The sequence below is a fragment of the Taurulus bubalis genome (genome assembly GCF_910589615.1).
Source record: "Taurulus bubalis genome assembly, chromosome: 14".
NCBI lineage: Eukaryota > Metazoa > Chordata > Actinopteri > Perciformes > Cottidae > Taurulus > Taurulus bubalis.
In genome coordinates this window covers 25,232,441-25,259,611 of record NC_136602.1, presented here as the reverse complement: position 1 = coordinate 25,259,611, position 27,171 = coordinate 25,232,441, and the positions used below count along the sequence as shown (strand labels likewise).

At 42.5% G+C, this 27,171-nt stretch overlaps 2 protein-coding genes across 2 annotated transcripts in view; one reads left to right on the top strand and one right to left on the bottom strand.

Moving 5' to 3' along the window:
* Nucleotides 1–928: 928 nt before the first annotated feature.
* On the top strand, nucleotides 929–9,547 carry degs1 (delta(4)-desaturase, sphingolipid 1). The gene is made up of 3 exons (XM_079229297.1): nucleotides 929–1,041; nucleotides 6,181–6,923; nucleotides 8,195–9,547. The coding sequence occupies exons 1-3, from the start codon at nucleotides 960–962 to the stop codon at nucleotides 8,339–8,341; spliced, it is 972 nt and encodes a 323-aa protein (XP_079085423.1). The 5' UTR covers nucleotides 929–959; the 3' UTR covers nucleotides 8,342–9,547.
* A 610-nt stretch (nucleotides 9,548–10,157) lies between these two features.
* nvl (nuclear VCP like) overlaps nucleotides 10,158–27,171 on the bottom strand; it is a 17,271-nt gene continuing 257 nt past the window's right edge. The window contains exons 2-24 of the mRNA XM_079229679.1: nucleotides 26,862–26,940; nucleotides 24,866–24,936; nucleotides 24,302–24,354; nucleotides 24,112–24,202; nucleotides 23,938–23,998; nucleotides 23,386–23,628; nucleotides 22,105–22,207; nucleotides 21,812–21,888; nucleotides 21,556–21,690; nucleotides 20,661–20,762; nucleotides 20,450–20,567; nucleotides 19,691–19,835; nucleotides 18,381–18,816; nucleotides 16,414–16,635; nucleotides 15,935–16,039; nucleotides 15,172–15,234; nucleotides 14,897–15,016; nucleotides 14,279–14,378; nucleotides 13,583–13,689; nucleotides 12,794–12,870; nucleotides 12,352–12,440; nucleotides 11,224–11,321; nucleotides 10,158–10,343 (exon numbers count right to left, since the gene is read on the bottom strand). Of these exons, the coding sequence (XP_079085805.1) occupies nucleotides 10,299–10,343; nucleotides 11,224–11,321; nucleotides 12,352–12,440; nucleotides 12,794–12,870; nucleotides 13,583–13,689; nucleotides 14,279–14,378; nucleotides 14,897–15,016; nucleotides 15,172–15,234; nucleotides 15,935–16,039; nucleotides 16,414–16,635; nucleotides 18,381–18,816; nucleotides 19,691–19,835; nucleotides 20,450–20,567; nucleotides 20,661–20,762; nucleotides 21,556–21,690; nucleotides 21,812–21,888; nucleotides 22,105–22,207; nucleotides 23,386–23,628; nucleotides 23,938–23,998; nucleotides 24,112–24,202; nucleotides 24,302–24,354; nucleotides 24,866–24,936; nucleotides 26,862–26,918 (2,718 nt within the window). The 5' untranslated portion in view covers nucleotides 26,919–26,940 and the 3' untranslated portion in view covers nucleotides 10,158–10,298. The remainder of the gene's footprint in view (nucleotides 10,344–11,223; nucleotides 11,322–12,351; nucleotides 12,441–12,793; nucleotides 12,871–13,582; nucleotides 13,690–14,278; nucleotides 14,379–14,896; nucleotides 15,017–15,171; nucleotides 15,235–15,934; nucleotides 16,040–16,413; nucleotides 16,636–18,380; nucleotides 18,817–19,690; nucleotides 19,836–20,449; nucleotides 20,568–20,660; nucleotides 20,763–21,555; nucleotides 21,691–21,811; nucleotides 21,889–22,104; nucleotides 22,208–23,385; nucleotides 23,629–23,937; nucleotides 23,999–24,111; nucleotides 24,203–24,301; nucleotides 24,355–24,865; nucleotides 24,937–26,861; nucleotides 26,941–27,171) is intronic.

The window sequence follows — 27,171 nt, the reverse complement described above, 5'->3', positions numbered from 1 at the left end:
ATTGACCATATGAACAATTTAGTATAAGGGTTTTGCCCACTCAAGATGGTACTGATATGTGGTCTGGCCCATGGACTAATACGTCTCTCTCCAGCACAGTAACTTCCTCCAGCACCTTTCACCAACATTATACCTCTCAGTGTCCATGTATGGAGCGTCTCTACCAATAACATACGTCATTGAGTTGGAAGAGCATATCGTTTCCTGTGGTTTCTAAATGTTATCTGTTATTGAATGAATGAATGAATATATACTTTATTAATTTGGTGTTGAGTAGCAGCAATTTACAGACAAAAAAAACAGATATAAAAACAGCAGGGATGAAAGATATATACAATAATAATACTAATAAAAATAAAAATAGAAAAAGCTGGGATGAAAGAAAAAAGAACAGATTATTAATTTAGGAATTAAATTAAACTTAAACAGTAGAAGTGCAAAAGTGCAAGTATGCATGTGTATTATGTATTTTGTGTATATTGATTCGTTTTGGGCAATAGAGACATGCATTTCTGATTATTTTTTTACATGTAGCTACTTTCTTGTTTGCTACGTATCTTTATCAGTCCATCTACTGTGATTATACAAGACAGAGTTTCCTTACTACGTACAACCTTTCTTAAATGTCAATTTAAAGGTAAATGTTCAAGTTTAACAAATTTTAAATAAAAATTGTACTGTGGTGACACTTTAACACATTTGACCTTTAAATTTACATTTTAGTTCAACAACTGCGTCATCAACATTCCGCCTCCACGTCCCTGAAGCTGGTGGGCGGAGCTTCATGGAGTGGGCGGGGCTAATTTATCAGGCCAGCGAGGCGGGCCGATAGGCTGCAGAGAGGAGAAGAAGAGAAGGACCACAGAGGAGAGGAACATATCTTTTCAAACCACCTTGTGATATTTAATTAGTTATTTCTCAAGGAAAGTTGTTGAAAAACGTCCACGTTGTTCAAGGAGATGGGGAACCGGGTCGCGCGTGAGGACTACGAGTGGGTGTACACGGACCAGCCGCACGCCGACCGGAGGAAAGAGATCCTGGGTGAGCTAGTTACACGTATGCACGGTGTGGATAAACCTAGTTATGTAACGTAGATATGACCGCGTCAACTCGGTGTGGTTGTTGAATAGCTGCGGGTTAACGTATAAACGTATAATAGGGTGTAACTAGATACTCGCAGCATATCAGCTGACTCGGTTTGCTAACGCAAGCTAACGGTTCTATATCCGCCCGGGTATTTGCCAAACGCAAACTAACTTCCTCCGGTAAGGTTTTAGGTTGGTGATCGGTTTCCTTTAATGGCGGACATCTACCACCATGTATTTGATCAAACTATGAACCGTAACTTAATGCAAAAGCTAGTTGCAGCTAGTTATCTTAACGGAACATAACGTCGACTGTGTAACGTTTTAAGTTCCAGTAGATTCGCCACTCCCTAAAATGGCTTAACGCCAACTCACTTCTGAGTTCCTCGCAGGACAGTAACGGTTCACATGCCGCTAGAGATACATACCATAATGATCACATACATACCATAATGATCATATACCATAATGATCATATACATACCATAATGATCATATACATACCATAATGATCACATACATACCATAATGATCACATACATACCATAATGAACATATACATATCATAATGAACAGTAACGGTTCACATGCCGCCATAGATACATACCATAACATAATGATCAATACATACCATACCATAATGATCATATACATACCATAATGATCACATACATACCATAATGAACATATACATACCATAATGAACATATACATACCATAATGATCACATACATACCATAATGATCACATACATACCATAATGAACATATACATACCATAATGAACAGTAACGGTTCACATGCCGCCATAGATAGATACCATAACATACTAAAGTCATGTGAGTCTGCAGACGATAGTTTAAGTTATAATGGTATTCAATGCTAACTAAACTATTTAAAATACAGTGTGTTCTGTATCTACTTCTTCTAATATTGGTTTTGAAGTTATATTATTCTGTTAGAAATATTCATGTTTTTATGACTGCATCAGTTTAGAACATGTATATTGTCAAAAGTCATTAGGTCAGATTCATTTCTACTGAAATTGATTATATTGTATTCAATCAAATGGTTCCCTGCTCACAAATGTGAGCTTTTGCTGCTTTTCTGTGTTTTAAATTACAGTAAATGAAACATCTTTGGGTTTTTGACTGTTTGCAAGTGAGAACAAAGCGGTAAATCGGAGGCTTTATTATCTGATTGTTTGCTTGATCGCTGGTTACGTTCTAACCACACATATAGACGTCCACACCTCCTCACAAACCTGTGTAGTTGTATTAACGTAATATAGTCAACGTCTGACTCAAATCAAACTTTAAATGCCGTTAAATCAGGTGTGACGTGACATTCTCATCCTCTAAAAAGAGCATATTGTGTGCAGGACTTTATTGAAACCACTTGTTTTAGCTCTATTCGCCTCTTCGTTAGCATCGTTGTTGGGCAGTGAATTCATGTGTTAGGATTCTGATCATATTGGGTTCTTTGATTATTTATTTTTTGTGACTTCATGGTAGATTTGAGTAGGTACGTTTTCTCAAAAGATGTGTGCTTTTGTCTGGTAGTGGCTCTTCACATTGCTGATTCTGAACGTATGAGACACTGGTTTTAAACTCCCTGTGGAGAGAATGAAGGAGTCTCTGGTCTCGCTGTCCACTTCTCTCTTCTTGGAGCATGCCATGTGAAATAACTTCTCTGAATCACGTCCCTCTACTCGACTATGTGTGTGTTTCTCAGTCAAACCGCAATGCTTCTCATATACAACGTATTTTATTGGCTGATTACACATGTAACTGCTGTGTCGTAAAAGCTGCGCCAGTTCAAATAAAAGTGCTCCATCAAAATGGAATAATTCTCAATTATCTATCTAGGTCATAGGTCCAGGTCCAGAACAGCCGGGTCAGAATTGCTGTCAGTACTTGACTCAAAACTTTAAACGGTCATGGATTGATTTCCTCACTGGAGTATTGTGCTGTGAGCACAAAGTCTCTCTGTGTTGTTCACGCTTCTCTTTGCTTTGTTCACAGATACAGATACAGACCCCTTTGTTGTTTGATAATAGCAGCTGGGCTACAGGGCTCCAGACAATTGTTTTTTACCACCGGCCCAAAGATATTTTAATTTCTGAAGTCTGTGTAAACCAAGCGTTATCCTTTTACTTTATCATTTTTAGTGGGTTTTTTCTTCGTAAAAACAAACAACTCAAATGATTAGGAAATAAAATATATAGCTGCTGTCTTAGCAATGAGTTTCCCTCATAACTGCTTTAAGAGCGTCCCACAGGATTAACCTCTCTATTGTCATTTTCCGTATATCATATAATAAAGAGATTATATGATATAATCTCTTTATTGATCTCATCAACAGATTTATAATGTAGTAATCCAACATTTTCCTCCATAGTGTTTTTTTCTCCTGTGGTTTTTACTTTGACTTTATAAGATAAACTGCACAGTGGTCCGACACGTCTCTGCTGTGATTTCACACTCATAACTCTGTATATGTCCTTTATATTCATGAAAGAAAAGTCATTTCTAGTGTAACTTCTATTAGGTGCTGAGTAGTGTGTTTAGTGCCTTTAGAGGGATGTAGCTCCCTCCAAATATCAACTCTACCAAATCCTTTAAATACCGTCTTGATCATTTTTGTGACATGATTGGTATTTTTCTGATTGATTGTTCTGTCTAGACTATTAATATTAAATTCCCCGCCACGTATTAGTATTCCTTCCTTTTCAAGAATAATCCTATCAAGTATAATTTTATAAAAAAGGACTTTTCACTGTTCGGTGGGACATAAACATTGACCAATATTACTTTTTCATCTCTCATCTTTCCTTTCACAATAATACATTTGCCTTCTTCATCCCTGATTTGTTTAGTACATTCAAATTAGAAAGGAGCACAGACGCACCTCTACAACCGGTGGAATGAACTATAAAATGTATTTGCTTATCCAACCCTCTCGCGCTTCTCATGTTCCTGCCTGGACAAGTGTGTCCTGTCCGTATACAGTGGAGGAAATGACAAAGAAAGGAACGGCCCATAATTGTAATGGAAGGTTTATTTTAACAGTAAGAGACAGAATATTAAAAAAAATCTGAAAATCACATCATGGAAAAGTTCTAAATTGATTTGCATTTGATTGAAAAGAGTATGTGAAACATAACTCAGTACTCGGCTTTGCCCACACCTCAGGGGGTTTGGTCCACTGCTTTTTGCAGATCTTCTCCAAATCCTGAAGGTTTCAAGGCAACTCCAAGCTTCAGATCCCTCCACAGATGTGGAATGGGATTACGGTCTGGAGACTGGCTGGGTCACTCCAGCGTAAGTCAATCACCAATTCAGTGACCGATCTCCCTTCTTTATCTTTTCCGGGACTCCATAAATGCAGAGAGTTTCTCCTCCAGTTCACCCATTGTGTTGGGGTTTTGTTTCACTCGTTAGCAGCGTGTTTTCCATCTCCAGGCAGCTGATCCCAGGTCTGCTCTACGGGTTTGTGCCTCGGCGACGCTCGGCTGTTGACTCTGCAGCTCACGTATAACTTTGACTTCAAACTCAGTGAAGTCTTCTTTCACAGTTCTCTTGACATGGCTTCTAAAGTCATTTAGTCTGAAGCCCCATAGCTCCTTTAGAAAGTTGTGTGAGGCCCTTTAGCAACACATTCTGGTTAGCTGCGTTGATTCTGCAGCATATCCACCGCCATCTTCTTGATTAGTAACCTCGGCTGCACCTGGGTTTTCTGGTGTTTTCTTCATTTTCTTGTCAGACTCTTTAGCGATTTCCCTCCTGTCATATTCAACATGATCTAAATCTAGTGTAGATTTATATTAATAGGAGACATTTTGAAAAACACTACACGTCCATCCAGAAGTCCTCCACACCAGGGTATTTTTACACTGCTCTAGTAAACAATTTAATCATTAACACTGGTTGTATAAACTGTCTGTTTTTCAAGATGAGTTGCCGACATTGCAGTTTAACAGTTAACGTCACTACACAGGACAGGCCCGGTGAACTGAGTTCAGGCCCAGGGAGCGGCTGTGGAGCTCAGCAGGCCGGAGCTGCTAGCTGCTAGCTGCTAGCTGCTAGCTGCTAGCTGCTCGCTGCCTTCAGTTTCACACTGACGGACACACATTTCATCATCAGCTGCTCTGGGTGATTGGGCAATCCTTATTGTTGAGCCCTGATATGACGATTGAGACAATGACCATTTTGATTTCAGGCTCTATGGCGAATGATTCTCATCATTGACCTTAAGGGTCAGCCGCATATACAACGCTCCTTTCATTGTGGAAAACACAAAGGCCCCTTTGTCACGGTCACTTTGACACAATCAGGTGATCTGCTTCAATCCCCTTGGATCAGGACTAGTTTGGTATCTTTTAGGATGTTTCGTCTTCTCTACAGCTTTGCATCTTCTCACTCGCACAACAGTCACTTACGTTGTTTAGCAAACACAAAGTATGCTATTGTGTTGAGTGAGACCGTGAATAAAGATACTCATTGACAGCAGAGCTGTCTCTCCTGGGTTGAATTATTAAACTTTGTACCCAATAAATGAAGCAAAATCAGGAGATTCTCAGGCTTTCGGGTTTGGAACTGCTCATCAGTTCTGTTTGATTATTTTGTGAGGAGAAAAAGACAATTAATAAAGAATCAACATTGCTTTATTATTCATGGGTGGAAAAAAATCCAGAAGATGGCGATGGATATGATGCAGAGTCCATGTTCCCGTTTCAGTTATTAAAGGAATCGCTTCAAGGCTTTGGTGTGAAGAGTTCTGCATTCCTGAAGTGAAATTCTGGAACAATTCTCACCTGCTTTTTAAATGTTTCCACTGGATTCCTTGTAACTGCACACACTTGATGCTCAACATGTCAGTAGCTGACTGCTGCATTGAAAGGCTTCTTCTGTGCCCAGTCTGCTTGTTCTAAACAATGCTGGTGTATACAACGTAACTATCATTCGCTGAATTCCTTCATTTAAATGTTCACCTTGTGAAATCTGATGATTGAATACAGTTCCAAGTACACGTTTTATTTTCCACATAGGAACCTTAACTGAGTTTAACTGAAGTCTCTTGTTTTTCTCCTTCAGCAAAATACCCTGAAATCAAGTCGCTGATGGGTCCGGACACGCGGCTGAAATGGGTTGTGTGCATGATGGTAGCTATACAGTTTTTAGCTTTCTACATGGTCAAAGACTTGGACTGGAAATGGGTTCTGTTTTGGACTTATGCCTTCGGCAGCTGTATCAACCACTCAATGACCCTCGCTATTCACGAGATCTCCCACAACACGGCCTTCGGAAACAACAAGGCCATGTGGAATCGCTACTTTGCCATGTTTGCCAACCTGCCCATTGGTCTGCCCTACTCTGCCTCCTTCAAACGCTATCACCTGGACCACCACCGCTACCTGGGTGGAGACGGGATCGACGTAGACATCCCCACTGAGTTTGAAGGCTGGTTCTTCTGCACACGCCTCCGCAAGTTCATCTGGATTATCCTGCAGCCGCTGTTCTATGCCGTTCGGCCCCTCTGCATCAACCCCAAACCCATCACTCGGCTGGAGCTGACCAACGTGGCCATCCAGCTCGCCTTTGACGCGCTGCTCTGGTGGCTGTGGGGGGCCAAGTCGGTGGTCTACATGCTGGCTGGCTCCATGCTGGGGATGGGCTTGCACCCCATCTCTGGTCATTTCATAGCTGAGCACTACATGTTCCTCAAGGGCCACGAGACCTACTCCTACTACGGCTCCCTCAACCTGCTCACCTTCAACGTGGGCTACCACAACGAGCACCACGACTTCCCCAGCGTCCCGGGATGCCGGCTGCCCATGGTGAGTACCGCTGCACGGTGAGGTGATCGGTACCCACAGGTGGCTATTGAGACGACACTAATAAATCAGTAATGAGAGAATATAAATAGCTACTGAATAGATGTTTATCTCGCTGTTATATGAGATGAGGTCATGATTTCACACCGCGTGTCCAAAGATAACTTGGTCAGGATTTTACATTGTGGGTCCAAAAATAACATATTTACAATGACCCGTCTTACTTTCTTTACATTTATATAGAAAGGTCGTTAACGATACTTGGTTTTGTCAATAAATGAGTGTAAGAACTGTAAAGGTTCACTCCATGACTATTAGATTAGTCAACTGTAACCATTTAATTCTTTATCTAGATGCACTTTGATACTTTTGTATGGTATTTAATCTGTGCAGTGGCACAGTGCACATAAATCAATAATGAAATTGTTAGTGGACCACCCCATAATAACCTGCAGCCTGTTTTATTTATGCCAAAGGTTAACATGCTAAGTGCTAAATGTGTGTGTTGTTTATTCTCACCTACAACAGATGAGAAAAGATTCAGGACAATAAAACCACAGTCACGGCTTCTCACATTTGCTTGGCCCTTGTCTTAATAAGATTTTATAAGCTAAAAGTAAACAATGAATTTGATTATAAACAAATATGATACTATTAAGTAGCTAAGTATTATAAAATAACTATGATACGTTACAAACTAGAGGTGTAAAACATCAGCAAAGGGCTGTAAAAAGAATCAAAGTTGGATGCCGCAGTTCATATCACTGCAGACTCGAGACCAGACTCTGACTCGAGACCCGACTCGGACTCGGACTCGGACTCTGGTCCAGACTCATCCAGCACACGGTTGTGATTGTAAGAGTCACAGCAGCAATCTTACTCGTGGTGTTTCTCAAAGTCAAGCAAGGATCTTTTAATACTTTCAAGGGTACCGGTTCATTAAATCCTGCCAAAGGACTGTGTTCTTCGTCCAGAGGAATTCAAAGATGTAAGGATCGGTAAATAACCAATCCAGTTGCTGGATCTTTACTCGTATTAGCTCTCCAAAGCCTAATTTAAAGGATTGTTTCGTAGCGTAGCGACACCCTCTGTCAGCAAGCTACTGATACAAGAGAAAGTCTTTTCACATCTAACTCTGTGAATTAAAGCTTTATTTTTTGATTGTTAAAAGTGGAAAGACATGGAAATATGAAAGCATGTATATGTTGTGAAACCGTAAACAGCTCTTTCAAATCAAATCGGTGATTATTCTTTTGTTTCTTCTTTGTTTCTAGGTGAAGAAAATAGCAGCCGAGTATTACGACGACCTGCCTCAGTACTCGTCTTGGGTCAAAGTCCTGTACGACTTCATCATGGACGACGCGCTGAGCCCGTTCTCTCGAGTGAAGAGGACGCTGAAGGGAGACGTAAAACAGGAGTGACTTCACCCAAAGCTTCAGCGTCCGGCTCGCCAGCCTTTGCATATTAACACATTCAGCTTTCCCATCATGTGCTTAGATTAGGATGTTAGATTGGAAATATAAATTTGGTTGTGTGATTATTAGCATTACCTGCCTCCGATCAAACAAATCATCTTTGCTATGTATTCTAATCTAAACAACCTATAAATAGATGGGTGGATTGTCATAAAGTTTGCTACACACATTCATGTCACCCTCAGGATGAATCTTCTAAATTCTCCAAATATTCACAATACAAAATGTTCTCAATTTGTGCAACACTGTGGTTTGAAACTAACCCACATGTCCACTGAAGGCATCTGTATTGTGATCCGGCTCTTCCACTGCTGATGATATCATATATGATAGTATCTAGGCCACAAAGTGTCTATTGCCACACTAATCAGTGATGTGCATTTCCATTTGCAACGCCGGCATGTGAATCTTCCGTCGTGACATGCAAAGCTGTTGTAACTTCACATTCCAATCTGCCACAAATTTCACATCCAGTATGAGTCTAGCCTGAGGGATGACGAGTCAGAGCGCCTACTGACAGGACTAGCAGTATCTGACAAAGATGGTTCCAATCAAACATGAATATTAAATGATGCGGTGATATGATATACTGCAACAGTTTGTAAGCAAGAACAAAAGAAAGTGATCTACTCTCCTGTGTGGTGCAACATGTCTACGGCGTTTCTACTGAAGAGGTGAATGAACGTAGACATTTGACTCCTAGGTCAGAGGTCAACAACATACAAGCAGCTTTGCTATTGGTTGACAGCCTCATAGTGTCCGTCCAAGTGGACCAAAGTTGAACTCTTGAGGGGATCCACTCATCCTTAAGATCCCTCGTATGAATTGAGTTTGTTGGAACATGATCTGGTCTGTTTCAAAAGGACCGATGCCGTGTTCATGGGAAGGCTTGCATTGGTTTGCTTTGTTAAATGCATTTTATTTTATCTGCTCATTAACATGCAACATTAATGTAGCACAATATGCAACGTGTTCTCATGCTCCATGCTAAACTGTGACTAACAGTTGGAAGTGTTTTATTCCTCAGTGCCTCAGAGCTTCGTTTTCTATTCTGTTTGTAGTGTTGATTTAAATGTTATGAATTTATTCACTTTGAAATTAAGCTAATTTGACTACTTAAGCCAATGAAATAAATAATAAAAAAATACTTTTTACCTGTTACAATGTTATTCTTGACAATAGAAGAGCATTTAGACCAGGGGCTTCAAACCCAGAAAACAAGGAGTGGCAGCTTCCTCCTCTTAAAACCGTCTTCAGTCGCCCTCCCTGACTGTTGGCTGGATGTAACGATACATTTGACATGTGGAAGATCATTAACAAACATAGTAAAGTGGAATTGAAACATACTATTAAGCAGGGTGCATAAAACAGACTCTACTTCGGGGGCAACGTTAGGACAGCAACCCGTTAGGAGGGTGTGACGTGTGCAGAGGTTTCCGATGTGGAGCCTAAAATACACAATATTGTCCACATCTTCACACGTATTCATGTCATACATATCGCTGTTGATTCTGATGGGTTTTTACTTTTATGGTATTCATTGAGTCCTTTATTGATCTGCTAAAAACACATATCCTGCTGAAAGTTCAATCTTTACCTTAAAAAAATAGCAGTTGGAAAAAAATAGTGGAACGCTAAACTGTGGTCACACTGTCTGAATGTCATTGCTCCTAAAGTACGGTGTTCTGGTACGGAACAACAAACAAATCCCAGATAAACATAAGAGGATAAATGGATGCACACACATACGCATAAGCCCGGTTTCTACACACACTTTATTATAAAAGCAGGACTCAGTATTATGACGCAACAATAATAAGATGTGTATAAATACATTGACTTAAAATAATGGTGAATAATTATGTAGCGCTGAACTGTTGCTGGTTGCACGGTTCTGGTCCAGTTATCTGCTGAGGGACTCTCTGAGCAGCTCGTACATCTTCTGGTCCTGCAGAGGGAACAGAGGAACAGTCATGTGGTGCCGAGTGAGCAACAGTAAAAGGATCTAAGAGGAGGACGAGAGCCCTGCCAGTCTCCCTGCTGTCCCACCAAACAGCAGCCGAATGATTGACAGCTCAAGCGCAGAGGCATCCGATACAGTCTGTCTGTCAACAGGCTGAGCTCATATTGGTTGCTGTGATTTTAAATCTGTAGTCCAGTTCATTTGGTTGAAGGGAAACAAATAAGTTTCATTTTAGTTCTGAACCAGTTCCTGATCATCATACTGCATCAAGACCTACGGGGGAAATACAACTCCAGTGACTGACTAAAGTTCCTGCTTTACTTTAATGCTTCTGATGTTTGTGTTCCTCAATGTTCCCCACATCCCGTATGGTGACGCTGCTTTGTAGGCGTGTGAACCGAGGCGAGGTCCCGGGACAGAGGACGTCGTATGTGTACAGATTGCAAAGCCCTCTGAGGCAAATTTGTGACTTTGGGCGATACAAAATAAAGTTAATTGAATGCGGTAATGGCAGTGGTTGTTGCTGACACACCTTTGCCCAATTATCTTCCTTAAGCCACAATACATGACTATGCTCTTAGTTTGCTAATGATGATGCTTGTACTCGCATGTATTAAGATTGAGTGTTATTTATGGGTGTGTGCGCGCTCCTTATGACTACTCTTTATAGTATGTCTGTTTTACTAGATAAAACATTATTGATGTATACATAAATTGTGTATATTACATTACTGTAAATTATACGTAACTTCTTTTTTACGTAACTTCTTTTTTTAAAGTTTGTTAAGGCAAATAAAGTAACAAAATCAAAGCAGCAAAATAAATGTTACTTTGATAATTTAACAGGTCACACTGTATACCTTACCTTTTTGGACACAGATGGACGAACTTTCTTGAAGGCATCATCAAAGTTCTGTTTGCTCACTCTGATGTCCGCGACGGAGCCAGAAGTGAACGTGTGTCCTGTGAACAGACCTTTAAGTCAATGAACAGGCATCAGACAGTCCTGGTGGGTTACGTTACATTCTGTCCACATGATGGGAAACTCAAAGGACGACGCTTTGGCCTCGCCATCTGTACCGTTACGACACAACTCCCAGCTAATCCAGAAAATGGTCCATGCTCTCAATTATGAATTATAACTTTAATCCTCTACGTACAGATGTCACGTAAAGGGAGGTTAGCTAGAGAGACCTAAACCTTCCTTTTGTACAAAGCTGTAAAATGTGTCATTTCTTCTGTAAAGTTTGTACATTGGTCGCTTTTGGAGCCGGCCAGCTAGCCAGTCGAAGACATTTAGTGTTTGGCACAACTCCGTTTCACACAGTGTATGCTAACGGGAAGCAGCCACACAGTGTATGCTAACGGGAAGCAACCACACAGTGTATGCTAACGGGAAGCAACCACACAGTGTATGCTAACGGGAAGCAACCACACAGTGTATGCTAACGGGAAGCAACCACACAGTGTATGCTAACGGGAAGCAACCACACAGTGTATGCTAACGGGAAGCAACCACACAGTGTATGCTAACGGGAAGCAACCACACAGTGTATGCTAACGGGAAGCAACCACACAGTGTATGCTAACGAGAAGCAACCACACAGTGTATGCTAACGGGAAGCAACCACACAGTGTATGCTAACGGGAAGTAACCACACAGGGTATGCTAACGGGAAGCAACCACACAGGGTATGCTAACGGGAAGTAACCACACAGGGTAGGCTAACGGGAAGTAACCACACAGGGTATGCTAACGGGAAGTAAGCACACAGTATATGCTAACGGGAAGTAAGCACACAGTATATGCTAACGGGAAGTAACCACACAGTATATGCTAACGGGAAGTAACCACACAGTGAAAGCTAACGGGAAGTAACCACACAGTGTATGCTAACAGTCCCTGTTCTGTCATTTAGTTCAGGTAATGCTTATTTGTAATCATTTGCATCTTTACATGCATACAGGTATAAAGAGAAAGGAGTCAAGCTACCAGAAGCAGCTTGTGCGGGCTGAGCCTTCAGGTGGGCCCTCAGGGCGTTAACTGAAGCTTCCCTCACCAACGCCGTCAGGTCAGCGCCGCTGGAGCAAAAACAAATGTGCGCACACACACACACACACACACACACACACACACACACACACACACACACACACACACACACACACACACACACACACACACACACACACACACACACACACACACACACACACACACACACACAGAGAGAGTGATACTTCATTCTGTTCATTAGAAATGTAGTTCTACATTTAGTCAGCAAGAAAACAAACATTGCAACTTGATAAAAAGTTCACCACGACTGTTAAAAGATAAGATAAGAGAATCCTGTATTAGTCCTACAGTGCAAAGGAGAAACAGTAACATATGAACAAGTGTAGAGGAAAGCTTTCGTCTCCAGCTGGTAAATTACCTGAAGCAATCGCAGCGCTCATCGAAGGCGATCGCTTGGAGACAGACGTCCGGCTCCAGCCGAGGTTTGGTTCCTCCCTGCAGAAGATCAACAGCTGTTCATTCAAACATAGATAAGCTGAGCCTAGTCTGACAGGTAGCAAAGTGGACGCCGAGCACCTTCAAATGGGAAAGGAACATACACCTGGACTGGTTCAGAAAAATAAAACATCTAGTTTAGAAAACTTGAATCCAGCTCCTTTGGGCCTCTCTTGCCTCTGAGTAACTAAACGTACCGTAGTGATGGTGGGTAACTAGGCGTACCTTAGTGATGGTGGGTAACTAGGCGTACCTTAGTGATGGTGGGTAACTAGGCGTACCTTAGTGATAGTGGGTAACTAGACGTACCTTAGTGATAGTGGGTAACTAGGCGTACCTTAGTGATAGTGGGTAACTAGGCGTACCTTAGTGATAGTGGGTAAGGCGTACCGTAGTGATGGCGGGTAAGGCGTACCGTAGTGATGGCGGGTAACGTAGTGATGGTGGGTAAGGCGTACCGTAGTGATGGCGGGTAAGGCGTACCGTAGTGATGGCGGGTAAGGCGTACCGTAGTGATGGCGGGTAAGGCGTACAGTAGTGATGGCGGGTAAGGCGTACAGTAGTGATGGCGGGTAAGGCGTACAGTAGTGATGGCGGGTAACGTAGTGATGGCGGGTAAGGCGTACCGTAGTGATGGCGGGTAAGGCGTACCGTAGTGATGGCGGGTAAGGCGTACCTTAGTGATGGCGGGTAACGTAGTGATGGTGCTTACCTTAGTGATGGTGAGCAGGATGGCGAGGCGGTCTGCTTGAGGAGGCAGACCTACATACAAGGTTTTATCCAGACGGCCGGGCCTCAGGATGGCAGGGTCGATGATATCTATCAAGAGACATTTAGATTAATAACAAATAATTCATTTTGGTTTAAAATCCTTGTCACAAATTGAAAAATTGTGGTGAAAAAAAGAATGTAGATAGTATTCTACATTAAGAGTACCAATACAACAATGTACCAATACTTTACCAGTAAAAGCCCAGCATTTTAATAAATGCTGCTAAGTACAGATGTATTTTCAGCATAACGTGTCAAAAGATAATAATGAAAATTATTTTATAAATAATCTCCCCACTGATATCATGCCGTACTTCCTCATATGCAGCAGATAACAGACTATTACACAAGACCAATGATTCCTTTTATTCTTATTGAACTGCTGCTCAGGGGGATCGTTTCTCTTTCTGCCCGTTCAGTTGTTTCTGGTCTCACCGTGGTGCAGCGTTTGTTTTTTCATGTACAAAACAAAATTTGTGAAGAGGAATTTCTACAACCTAAAAGCATGACAAACACAGAGCAGTCCTCTCAGCCATCCTGGAGCAGAACAAGCTTTTGTGGTGGGTGTGTCCGGTACTGTACACACAGGTGCATACGTAGATACACATACTGTGGGCGTTCACTGTTGGATCTGTACCTGGTCTGTTGGTTGCAGCCATGATGAAGACCTGCCGTCGAGTCTCCAAGCCGTCCATCTCTGTGAGCAGCTGGTTGACCACCCGCACACTGGCTCCTGACTGAAGACACACACATGTTCATACACACATAACCAAGTCAAAACAAAAAAAGAACGTCAAGTGGATGACATGAGAAATCTGGGCTTCTCGTATAGATGTCGGAAATGTGATCTAAAAATATGTTTTCAGTCTTTAGAAGATAGTAAAATGTTATTTTCTGTTAGGAACATGTTTCTAGTGATATGTGGCAGCAGTCGAAAAGTCTAACGTTTTGGTAATTGGTGAAATTGTAAAAGTTTAACGTGAAATCGTAAAAGTTGACGTATGACTCATCAAAACACTCCACACAAACAAGTTGTTTGGAAATAGCAATGATCTTTGTCCCGGGGTGAATGTGCATCAGCTCACCAGGGAGGACAGACGAGCTCTTAATGACTCCCTGGATACTCGCCTCCCTGCTACTGTACCCTGGCTGCTATGACGCATGTAGTGTGTGCTACTGGCGCTCCACAAGGCTGCTGGTGTGTTGCATTGTGGATCTTGAACATACTACAAGTCCTGAAGTCCATCCCTCTCACCTCGTGGCCTGAGCGGCGAGGACACAGAGCATCGATCTCGTCAAAGAAGATGACACAAGGAGCCGAGTTGCGTCCTCTCTGGAAGACCTGCCTGACCGCCCGCTCACTCTCTCCCACATACTGCACAGAGATCCATCATTAGTGCAACACATGGCAACCCTGACTCATGTGTGGTGGATTAGGACAAAGGCGGGGACATAATGCGCCAAGATCTTTCACAATATTTAATGCAAAACAAACTGGTAGGAGATCATGGAAGCAGCTCAGGGACTCACCATGTTGAGCAGCTCTGGACCCTTGACAGAGATGAAGTTGAGGCCTGACTCATTGGCCACTGCCTGCCAGGAGACAACAGAGTAACGGTGAGCATCTGGCACAGTGGCATCAGATGTGGCAACCTCACTGATGACAGACTTCAGGAAGCTCATCAGTCACTGCACACAGCGGTTGTTACACAAGAACTATTCCCAGCACGCAACTCCTCCTAAAACCACAATTGTCCTTCTCACATTGCTGTTTATGTGAACATGGGACAGAGCTTTCACCCTGCGACCCACATCCTGACAGCTCTGTGCTACAGGCGTGAGTTTGATCTCATGTCACTTAGAAAGAAAGCAAATCCGTGCATTAACTAGTCCTTTAATAACACATATGACTGGTTATCCTGACTCGTACTTGATTTGGTGTATATCGAGAAAGAACTTGCAGATGCAGGAAGCTTCTTGAATAAATTAAGTCCTACTCTCTCAGCTCTCTGAAGACTTTGTTTTAGTCCAGGTAAAAATGTTTAGAGGCATTCCTTTGACTGATTCGAAGATGCTTTAAGAATGCGATAACAGGCCTGAGATACGAGAATAAAAAAAACATTCCAAATATAGATTGATTACTAATAATGTGTGGTACGCTGACAAGTATAGAACACTAGAGAAGGCTAAACATTTTAGATACGACTACAACTGTTCAACTATATTACAGGGCTGTGCTACTTACTATTAGGCATAATGGTGTGTGTGTGTGTGCGTGTGTGTGTGTGCGTACCTTGGCCAGCAGAGTCTTCCCGCATCCTGGAGGTCCCGCTAGCAGAACCCCAGATGGAGCGCTGAGCCCCAGAGCCCTGAACTGCTCTGGAGAACGCACTGGCGCCTGAACAGGAGGAGGATCAGTTTGACTGCTGCACATGAGAATTCATTTTATATATTAAAAAAGGGACAATGTCCCCAGGGCAATCTATGGCTACACTGAGAAGATTACCCACAGGAAGCCTGATCCTGATCCTGAATAACATGTCAGAACATGACCACACAGGAGAGAGCTATGCAGGACTCCCAGCAGGGGAATCAGCTGAGAGACTAAAACCAAGTCCAGGGTGACTCAGTCAAAAAGATTAAAATCAAGGTAGGTGTTTCCTATGAATACAGTTTGTAAACACAGGTGAGACGGCCACAACAGATATGAAGGTGATTGTTCAACCGGGTCAGTCTGGGTCAAGGAGGTCAACCATGAAGAAGTGCGTTTACCAGTATGGCCATGGTGAGGTCCTCTCTGATGTCCTGCAGGGCTCCCACATCCTCCCAGGTGACGTCCGGCACGGTGGCAAAGCCCTCCCTCTTGGCTGAGGGCTGGACACTGGACACAGAGCTCAGGAAGTCTGACATGAGGATGGACAGGCCGGCCAGCTGCTCCTCCGATAGTGTGGCAGTGTTCTTCAACAACTGCAGCAGGTGCCACAGATCCCCCTGCTGGACCAGAACACAACTCATGAGAATAACAGGAAGCAGCAGCTTTACAGAACCTCACATAGGACAATACAGAGAGGCTCGAGTGTGTGAACGCTTCTATTGTGCTGTGGCAAAGTAATGGGAGCCTAAGAAAGCACCGTAAAAACTACAATTCCAGCCTCACAGTCATATTGAAGTTTATATCCATGTCTGTCCCAAATATCATCGCTTCCTGGGTGGATGTTTGTGACAACTATATTTGAAAAACCCTTTAAACTGAGCGATTGTTATATTAAAAAAATAACACTGTAAATGTAGGTTGTTTGTTTCATGAATTAAAAAAAAGAAAAACTGCTGTATTTGGATGTATTGAACACCACAAGTAATATACAAGTGAAATATATGGTTTGGTACATGAGAAAATTCAAATGGGCCAAATGGGCCTCAATGAGATGTCGCCTGAATGTTCTCTGTTCTAAACCCTCTCTAACTTTGTTCTGCTTCACTTTATCAAAGTCAACCTTTGCAGAGAGAATGTTCACATATTGAGCTATGATTTGGGTTAGAGAATGTTCACATATTGAACTATGATTTGGGTTAGAGAATGTTCACATATTGAACTATGATTTGGGTTAGAGAATGTTCACATATTGTGCTATGATTTGGGTTAGAGAATGTTCACATATTGAACTATGATTTGGGTTAGAGAATGTTCACATATTGAACTATGATTTGGGTTAGAGAATGTTCACATATTGAACTATGATTTGGGTTAGAGAATGTTCACATATTGAGCTATAATCTGGGTTAGAGAATGTTCACATATTGAGCTATAATCTGGGTTAGAGAATGTTCACATATTGAACTATGATTTGGGTTAGAGAATGTTCACATATTGAACTATGATTTGGGTTAGAGAATGTTCACATATTGAACTATGATTTGGGTTAGAGAATGTTCACATATTGAACTATGATTTGGGTTAGAGAATGTTCACATATTGAACTATGATTTGGGTTAGAGAATGTTCACATATTGAACTATGATTTGGGTTAGAGAATGTTCACATATTGAGCTGCATCATTTCAAAGAAATAAATCATCCTGAAAGTGATTTTTTTTTTTATTATTATTAGGCAGTGATTTTTTTTTTATTAGGCAGACCTGAAACCTTTTCTTTTTTGTGTGTGTCATCTTCATTTACTCTTAACCAGTAACATATAGACTGATATTTACAAAATCTCACATGTGTAGAGATGCACCCTTTTTAGTTTGGGAAAGACATTTTTGAGCACAGGCCTAAAAATAGGTTGGTTTTCAAAAGATTAGAAGATTCTCAAGGTGATCTGAGTTCACAGTGACCTTTGACACTCAAATCGAATCCGTTCATCCCGAGGTCCAGGTGGACTTATGTACCAAATTTGAAGAAATTTGTCTGAGGAGTTCCTGCGATATCGCATTCAGAAGAATGGATCAGACGGACAACCAGAATAAAAAGGCATAAAGGCATTCAAATACTTCAATTTCTATTCTTGCACAAACTATATATATTCAAGCACTATTAATGATCCATCTCTATTTTCAAAAACTTTTAAAGGCTTGATTTAAAAGCTATTATAAGGATGTTGTCCTTTACTATTTTTTTTTAAAACACACTGCTATTATTTTGAATAAAACTGTATTGTATTATGACAAAAGGTCATCTGCCAAAGGTACACTTTCCTACAGAGTGGCACTTTCGAGGAGTATTGTGGGAGCTCCCCATACCTGCAGGTGACTCGGTCCCGACTCTTGAGGTACCGGCTTCATGTCTGTCGTCTGCTGCTCTCCGACCTCCGGCTTCATGTCTGTGGTCTGCGGCTCTCCGACCTCCGGCTTCATGTCTGTCGTCTGCGGCTCTCCGACCTCCGGCTCCATGTCTGTCGTCTGCGGCTCTCCGACCTCCGGCTTCATGTCTGTCGTCTGCGGCTCTCCGACCTCCCCATAAGTCACCGTCGCCTCAGGCTGAACTCTGCTGGTTAAAAGCTCTTCGGTAGAGCTCTGGCCTCTCATTTCCAGGAGAACCCTGCTCACAGCGCTCATGGCAGCTTCGCGGCACAGCGCCATAAGGTCCGCGCCCACGTAGCCTGGGGTGAGCCGGGCCAGCTTCTGGTAGTCAAAGTCCTCCTGCAACTTCAGCTTTCGACACAACGTCTTCAAGATCCTGACGAAGCAGAAGACCTTCTGTTCAGCGTCAACAGTCAGAAAGTGTGATCATCAAACATTCAATATTCCAGTTTGAACACTGAACTTTCACAAAAAGGCAACACGTCACAATAGGCTAGGACACTGAAACGCATCTCTTCTGCTGTGAACAAGGCCGGTTTCAGGCAGCGTCACTTTTCTGATCAGCCTTCCATAAGCACCAGCCACAGAGCTGACTACCAGGGTGTCGTGCTATTTGTTTAAGTACCAGAGCACCTCTGACGCACACACATAGTTATAGTGGCTTGAAGTTTGAAGGTTATGCAACCACTGTGTGGCAAGGCGACACGCATTCGTCAACTCTCATTGACCACATGATCAAAAGGTTAGACAGACTTTATGGAGGACGGATATGTGGATACATCCGCAGCCTCTGAGAAGTCCTGCGTCAGGACAGTGCCATATGCATGGCTGTTACCTGTGTGGACATTACCTGAAAACGACCCCAGACTGCTACAGTACAACACTCAGACCTACACACACCAGACCGCTCAGTTATTTGTTGATATTCTGCTTTTCCATTTCTCATTCAGGCACGTGTGAATTGTAATTGAATGGTGGAGCAGCGCTGACACTTTTCAACCATAAACTGGCGCATAAATATTCACCAGAATGCAAGAAATGTAGTGTTTGATGCGCAATATTCCGGGGCTGAATCAAACGGCATAACAGTTTAGAAAAGCCCCATTGTCCAACCCATCATTGGTTGTATTCAAGACCTTTTTGACGAGAATCTATAATCGTTGGGTTTAAATCAATTAAACATCTCCCGGTTGATCTATTGACTTCTATAATCGCAGATCTTCAAGCCTGTACGATCGTGTTTGGCTGACCTGAGACGAGCCGCTTCATCGGGGATACCGAGGCAGATCTCCCTGTCGAAGCGCCCGGCTCTGCGGAGGGCGGGGTCCAGGGAGTCTGGTCTGTTGGTGGCGCCGATGACCAGGACCTGAGCGGTCACCGTCAGACTGTTCAGGTCTGACGGGAGGCAAACAGTAAACCGTCATTTCACCTGAGGAAGTCACATTACTCTTTTTTTTCTTGACCATCACTTAATACGACATATGCAGCAGTCAGAGTGGCATCAGAGGTTAACGGCGGAAGCTAAATCAGAGTCTGTGTGTTTCGAGGATTCGGGAGACACGAGTCATATCTCCATGATGCATTTGATGGCATTCTTCGCATCCGTTCACAACGCCAAAACTTGCACATGCAGCTCTTTACCAGACGAGTTTAATATGTTGCACTAATTCCAATCTAAATCCGTTTGTTAGGAAAGATTCAAACGTTAGCGGCAGAATGAAAGAAGGGTTCCTGTGAAGTACGGCTGACATGTTGTGTTACACGTCAAGCGAGACATCATCATCAACTTTACAGTTCATATTAGGGAATTTATATTTTTCCTGGAAATTAGACATTCCCTGTCCCGGGAGTAGAAGCACACATTCCAGGAGTTAACTTTAATGACCCAACAGAAGCTCAATGCCAGGTGTCAGTGACTCAAAAGTGAAACATCACCTGGTCTTTCATGGTCTGCTCGTTACAGTAATATTGATATTTCCACAAGGTATTCACGTGTCTCTGTATCATACCGTCCATGCACGTTAGCAGCTGGGCTACAATCCTCCTCTCCATGTCTTTAGAAGCCACCTCTCTCTTCGGGGTGATGGAATCTATTTCATCTATGAACAGAATACACGGGGAGGAGTTCTGCGAGGGAAACAAAAACAATAAAAGGTCAGAGAGAAAGACATGGTAATCATAACAGAAAAAGAAGAAGAAGAAGAAGAAGCCCCTACTCACCACCGCCTGGTCAAACAGCTCTCTGAGCTTCTGTTCAGACTCCCCTGACACTCCAGACACCAGCTCCGGAGCAGACACCTTCAACATGGGCAGCTGCAGCTCCTGAAGCACAGCACAGCTTTGTTTAACGTGGGTTAAGAAGTACACAACAAAGCAGCAGTTTCACACTCTTTACCTGAACCAAACATCACAACCAAGATCTGACTAAAGGATTGCGCCTCATGTGCAGCCTCTCTCCACGCGTCCTTTAGGGCTCAAGACCATGAGGCAGACTGCATAGTGCTGCCTGTGTCTTTATACTACTACAATGTAATAGGACCGATAACAGCCAACCAGTATGACCTACAGACACATGTATGGATTTGATGCAATAGAGTATCTGTTGAAATACATGACAGGATTGTTTTACTCTGCATATATACTGCTGTGCTCTTTTGTTTTACAGAATATGATTTTACAAGGCAAACATTTATAAATACAGCTAATTTTGTCTAAAAGCTTTTTGGGAGTTACCTAGAGTAAATATTAATGGTTCAAAACCCTTTAAATATACTTGCTGGAAGACCCCACACCCAATATCTACTTGTAATACTGGCCTCAGCTCTGCATGCATACAGGCTCGTCTGGTTGATTCCAGGCTGTCGGCATCCTATAGTATATTATATTTCATATGTTTTATGATAACTATAGACTACAAATAACTAAACAAAAAGTATTAAACTATGGGTAAATATACAAACACACCACTTTAACCCTATAATGTTTAAGTAGGAATTTCCAGCTTTGTGACCTCATTAGACGAGAAAGAGGTAGACGCGCGCACACACACACACACACACACACACACACACACAGACACACACAGACACACACAGACACACACACACACACTCACCCCAGCCACAGCCTGGGCCAGCAGGGTCTTTCCACAGCCAGGAGGTCCATGGAGGAGGAAGCCTCTTGGAGGAACCATCCCCAGCTGCTGGTACACCTCTGGGTGTCGCATGTGGATCAGCAGCCTACACACCTCCTGCAACAACGTCGATGATGCAAGAGCCTGAATTAGAGCCTCGCTGTGTAGGACTTTAAAACTTTCAGTGCAGTTACTGAAGAAGAACATTTGGCACAGCAGCAAGGTCAAAGCTCCTCACCGTCAACGTGGCGTCATTACCGCCTACGTCTTCAAACCTCAGAGTGGGATACTGCAGCTCCAGGGACTTCGATTTAGCTGAGGAAGCATGTACACGCGGAAAAATACTTTGAATGCAAAGTAGTCGTCACAGCCATCACAGTGGACGTATAACTTATATAACTATCTGTAAACTAATCAATTCAACAAACAAAATGAATATATCAAGTATTAAAACAGCTGTTAGCTGCAGCTCAAACGGGAATTACACCTTTATGTGGTGTTCAACAGATAGACAGACTAGACATGCAGTACCTTTCTTATTCACGATTCGAGGCTCTGTAGTTTCAGTGGATAGCTTCATCTTTCTTTTGGACTTTTTTCGAGGTTTCTGCGGCTCCAGCATGGACTCATCCGTCTGCTGGTGACAAAACATGTATGGCAGTAAGTGAGAGTCAAACAATGTCCGCTGTCTCCGTCAGAAGGTCATCAGGAGGTCACACTACACTGTGTTCATTACTGACTTGGTTTATTGTTGCATTAGAGAGGTACACTCCTTTGTTCCCATAGCTGGAGCTCCTCCCATGAACGAAAGGACCAGAACAATAACTTGTTTACAAAAAGGCAGTATTTCAGCAAATCCTGTTTTTTTTTAAAGTCAGAATCCTCTTCAATAACAGGAAATGGTCTCATATTTCCACCGACACGTGATGCACAAGCAAGCAGAAGTTTGAAGTTACTCAAAGCATGAAATAATAGTGAAAAATAAATAACTCCCCCATTACACACAGGAGTTTAGACTCTAGGCGACAATAGAATTATATAAATGGACGTAACAAGAAACTGCACATTGTATCGGCAACCTCATCTACACAGGAACCGTGATGAAGAGAACCAATGCATCTCTTTGAGCCACATTAACTCCTGAATGACAGACACATGTTGATCTCACAGAGGCAGTGAATGCTTATGTTGACTGCTGAGTATTCAGACCAGCTTTACATTACCTGCATCAAATCTACTCAACGCAACAACTGCATACATTTCATAAAAACCTCCGGATTTTTACTCTTTTCACATTTGAGGGATGAGTTAATTTAGGATGATCTTATTTTAAGAAGGGCATAAACGTAATAGTAAACCGTGTGTGAGCAGAGGTGCAGTGGAAGGGATCCGCAGGTGTACTGGGGAAACCCACTTCTTTTCTTGCAGTTCACAGTAAACCCATCCAGTAACAAGATAGGAATACAGACGACGACCCACTTCCTGCTCAGTAATCTATCCATCTTCTTCTTCAGTCGTAGGCTGCTGATGAGTGTCAGGTTAAAGGTACAGGTTTCTGCTGCAACAGTCCTGACTGCTAACACCTTCTCTCAGCACTGAATGGCTGGTGAATAACATGTCAAGCATTAATCCCAAAGCATTGCCCAGGAAAGAGCAGCAGGGCCCGACCAATATATCTGCATCGCCGGTATTATGGTGATGTATTGGCACCAACAGACACATCTTAGAGCTGACGGCATGCCCACCCGAACGACTATTACCTACTTAGTTACGACGTCAGCACGCTAACTGTTAACCTCCGCTGAAACGTACATTTCTTGCTAAAGTAGCTGGCTCCTCTTCACACAGGTCGATAAGGACGGTGCTCTTCTCTGGCCCTCTGCCTCGATCAATGAACCAGCCTCCTGAGGAAACCAGCGTCCCTGAACTGGGAGCGAGGGCAGCTGTGCTGGCCGGACTGCTGGCAGCAGGCTGGTCTCTGAGGGGGGAGCCGCTGCAGTCAGGGAGTCCCTTCCGGTACAGAGACGCAAGAGAGCTGTTCATGTGGTTGGTGGGCTGTGGAGGGCAAAGACCAGCAACACGGAGTAGTTACACGTCAGAGATAGTGGTGAGAGGAGCTTCACATCCCTAGAGAGCAGTGATATAGAGAGAGTGGTGAGAGGAGCTTCACATCCCTAGAGAGCAGTGACATAGAGATAGTGGTGAGAAGAGCTTCTCACATCCCTAGAGAGCAGTGATATAGAGAGAGTGGTGAGAGGAGCTTCACATCCCTAGAGAGCAGTAAGATAAGCTTCCCCCAGTAACTATTATTTAACCAACATGCCTCAACTATAATCCTTAAAGGTAACCTTCACTGTGTGTTACCGTGTTCTCCACCACGTGGTCGTCACTGTCAGAGGACTCTCCTGAGCTGCTGCCGTCATCACTGTGAACACATGTAAACACACACATGTAAACACACACATGTAAACACACACATGTAAACACACACACACACACACATTTAAAGAGAGTAATTGAAGCCCGTTAGAGTCTCACCCGGTGTCGTTGTGGCTGCGCTTGGCTCTCTTAGCCAAGTGTTTGCTCTCCTGCTCGTTCAGCCCGGAGTCCTTCATGATCAAGTCGTACACTAAGAGAGCGGATGGTGAAAACAAAAAAATAATTAATAAATCAGAACTCGCAGTTTATATTCCAAAAGATTTAGATCATGAACACTGGAGGTTCTTACCTTTCGTTACTTGAATCCTGAAAGCGTTCTTGTTTCTCCGGCCATACTCCATTCTAAAAGACACAACGTAAACCAAACACTTGCAATGCAATAACCTCCACGTTGTGTTGATTCAACGGCTCGCTCTCATTTAGGGGTTCTAGCTTTTGCTGCTGTTGATTGTGTTTGAAATGTGACATACAGTAACTAAAACTGGATTAAAGTTATTAAACAAAACATTTTGTAGTTTAAAAAAAAAAAAATAATCTGATACACAACTGAATTTTAATCTTAAGTGTTATCAGTTAGTGTGTCCACCCTCGTTTCCTGGTAAACTAAGCACCAGTAGTGCAGCTGTAGTCATGTTCTCCCTTTCAAACATTTGGTTGTCTGGACCGTAGTGCAGATGTTTTAACCGCAGATCCATTCAACATTGAAGTGTTGCATTGTGGGTCAAACATGTTGTCCATCATCTCTTGAATTCCATCTCGCCTGAAGAGATCATGGTGTTGATAGAGACAGATAGATATATATATTCCTGTGTTGCATCATGGCCATACATTAATCCTTAAGTGAAGCACTTGCCTGTACAGTTTCTGAAGATCCAGGGCCATGGCTGACAGGTCCACATATTCACTGGTGCAGGTCGTCATGTACTGAAACCAGAACATCCAACAGGGTCAGGATGCAGACATGTAGACCCAATCTTTTGTTTGGATTTAACAAGAAAACTAACACGGAAAAGGCCCCGTGCACTTCATGCCACAACAAGAGGGACGTCACATGTGTTTGTCATCACTGCTCTTGTCTTCCTCATGATATCCTCTGACGGCAGGACGGCTACCATCTTGTTCCTAGAAGTACTACATACATGTATTCTATTATTGATGTTACTACTTTGCTTGGTGAAGGAGTATTAAAAAGTAAGATTGCCAAATGGCACTATTTAATTAGACTTGTTTTTATATAGCGCCTTTCTCTTCTTCCTGCCATTCAATGAGCTTTACACTACGGTCACCCGTTCACTCACTCATTCATTCATACCCGTTCACTCATTCATTCATACCCGTTCACTCATTCATACCCTGAAGGCAGAGGCTGCCATGCAAGCTGCCACTAAACTACGGCTCTGGTTAGTGAACAGTTAAACTAAGGCTCTGGTTAGTGAACAGATAAACTACGGCTCTGGTTAGTGAACAGATAAACTAAGGCTCTGGTTAGTGAACAGTTAAACTAAGGCTCTGGTTAGTGAACAGATAAACTAAGGCTCTGGTTAGTGAAGAGATAAACTAAGGCTCTGGTTAGTGAAGAGATAAACTAAGGCTCTGGTTAGTGAACAGTTAAACTAAGGCTCTGGTTAGTGAAGAGATAAACTAAGGCTCTGGCTAGTGAACAGTTAAACTAATGCTCTGGTTAGTGAACAGATAAACTAAGGCTCTGGTTAGTGAACAGTTAAACTAAGGCTCTGGTTAGTGAAGAGATAAACTAAGGCTCTGGTTAGTGAAGAGATAAACTAAGGCTCTGGTTAGTGAACAGTTAAACTAAGGCTCTGGTTAGTGAACAGTTAAACTAAGGCTCTGGTTAGTGAAGAGATAAACTAAGGCTCTGGTTAGTGAACAGTTAAACTAATGCTGTGGTTAGTGAAGAGATAAACTAAGGCTCTGGTTAGTGAACAGTTAAACTAAGGCTCTGGTTAGTGAAGAGATAAACTAAGGCTCTGGTTAGTGAACAGTTAAACTAATGCTCTGGTTAGTGAACAGATAAACTAAGGCTCTGGTTAGTGAAGAGATAAACTAAGGCTCTGGTTAGTGAACAGTTAAACTAATGCTGTGGTTAGTGAAGAGATAAACTAAGGCTCTGGTTAGTGAACAGTTAAACTAAGGCTCTGGTTAGTGAAGAGATAAACTAAGGCTCTGGCTAGTGAACAGTTAAACTAAGGCTCTGGTTAGTGAACAGTTAAACTAATGCTCTGGTTAGTGAACAGATAAACTAAGGCTCTGGTTAGTGAAGAGATAAACTAAGGCTCTGGCTAGTGAAGAGATAAACTAAGGCTCTGGTTAGTGAAGAGATAAACTAAGGCTCTGGCTAGTGAAGAGATAAACTAAGGCTCTGGTTAGTGAACAGATAAACTAATGCTCTGGTTAGTGAAGAGATAAACTAATGCTCTGGTTAGTGAACAGTTAAACTAAGGCTCTGGTTAGTGAACAGTTAAACTAAGGCTCTGGTTAGTGAACAGTTAAACTAAGGCTCTGGTTAGTGAACAGTTAAACTAAGGCTCTGGTTAGTGAAGAGATAAACTAAGGCTCTGGTCAGTGAACAGTTAAACTAAGGCTCTGGTTAGTGAACAGTTAAACTAAGGCTCTGGTTAGTGAAGAGATAAACTAAGGCTCTGGTCAGTGAACAGATAAACTAAGGCTCTGGTTAGTGAAGAGATAAACTAAGGCTCTGGTTAGTGAACAGTAACTACATAGAGTGTGAGATATGATGCAGAACAGTGAAAGGAAACAGCTCATCTGTTTGTACTGCATTGTGAAATGATGAATCCCTCTGAACTCATAACCCCAAGAGGAGGACGGTGTACCTGCTCCACTCTGGGTTTGAGCCGGCTGTCCAGACAGCCACCGCTCCTGTTCTTCATCCTTATCGAGCCGGAGGACAGACTAAATGACAAATATAGCACAGCGTGAATTATAGTCTTTTTGGGAGAAACGACATCAACAGAGCCAAAGTCAAACTTCATTGTAGATCAACTCTTTCTCCAGTCAGACTCATCACAGGTTTCAACGCTGTAGCCTGAAACATTCCCCCAAATAGTTTAAGAAGGCTTCATTTATTTTTTAAATTAAAAAATTAATCATTACATACAGATAGTTGCAGAATTGCATTGCATG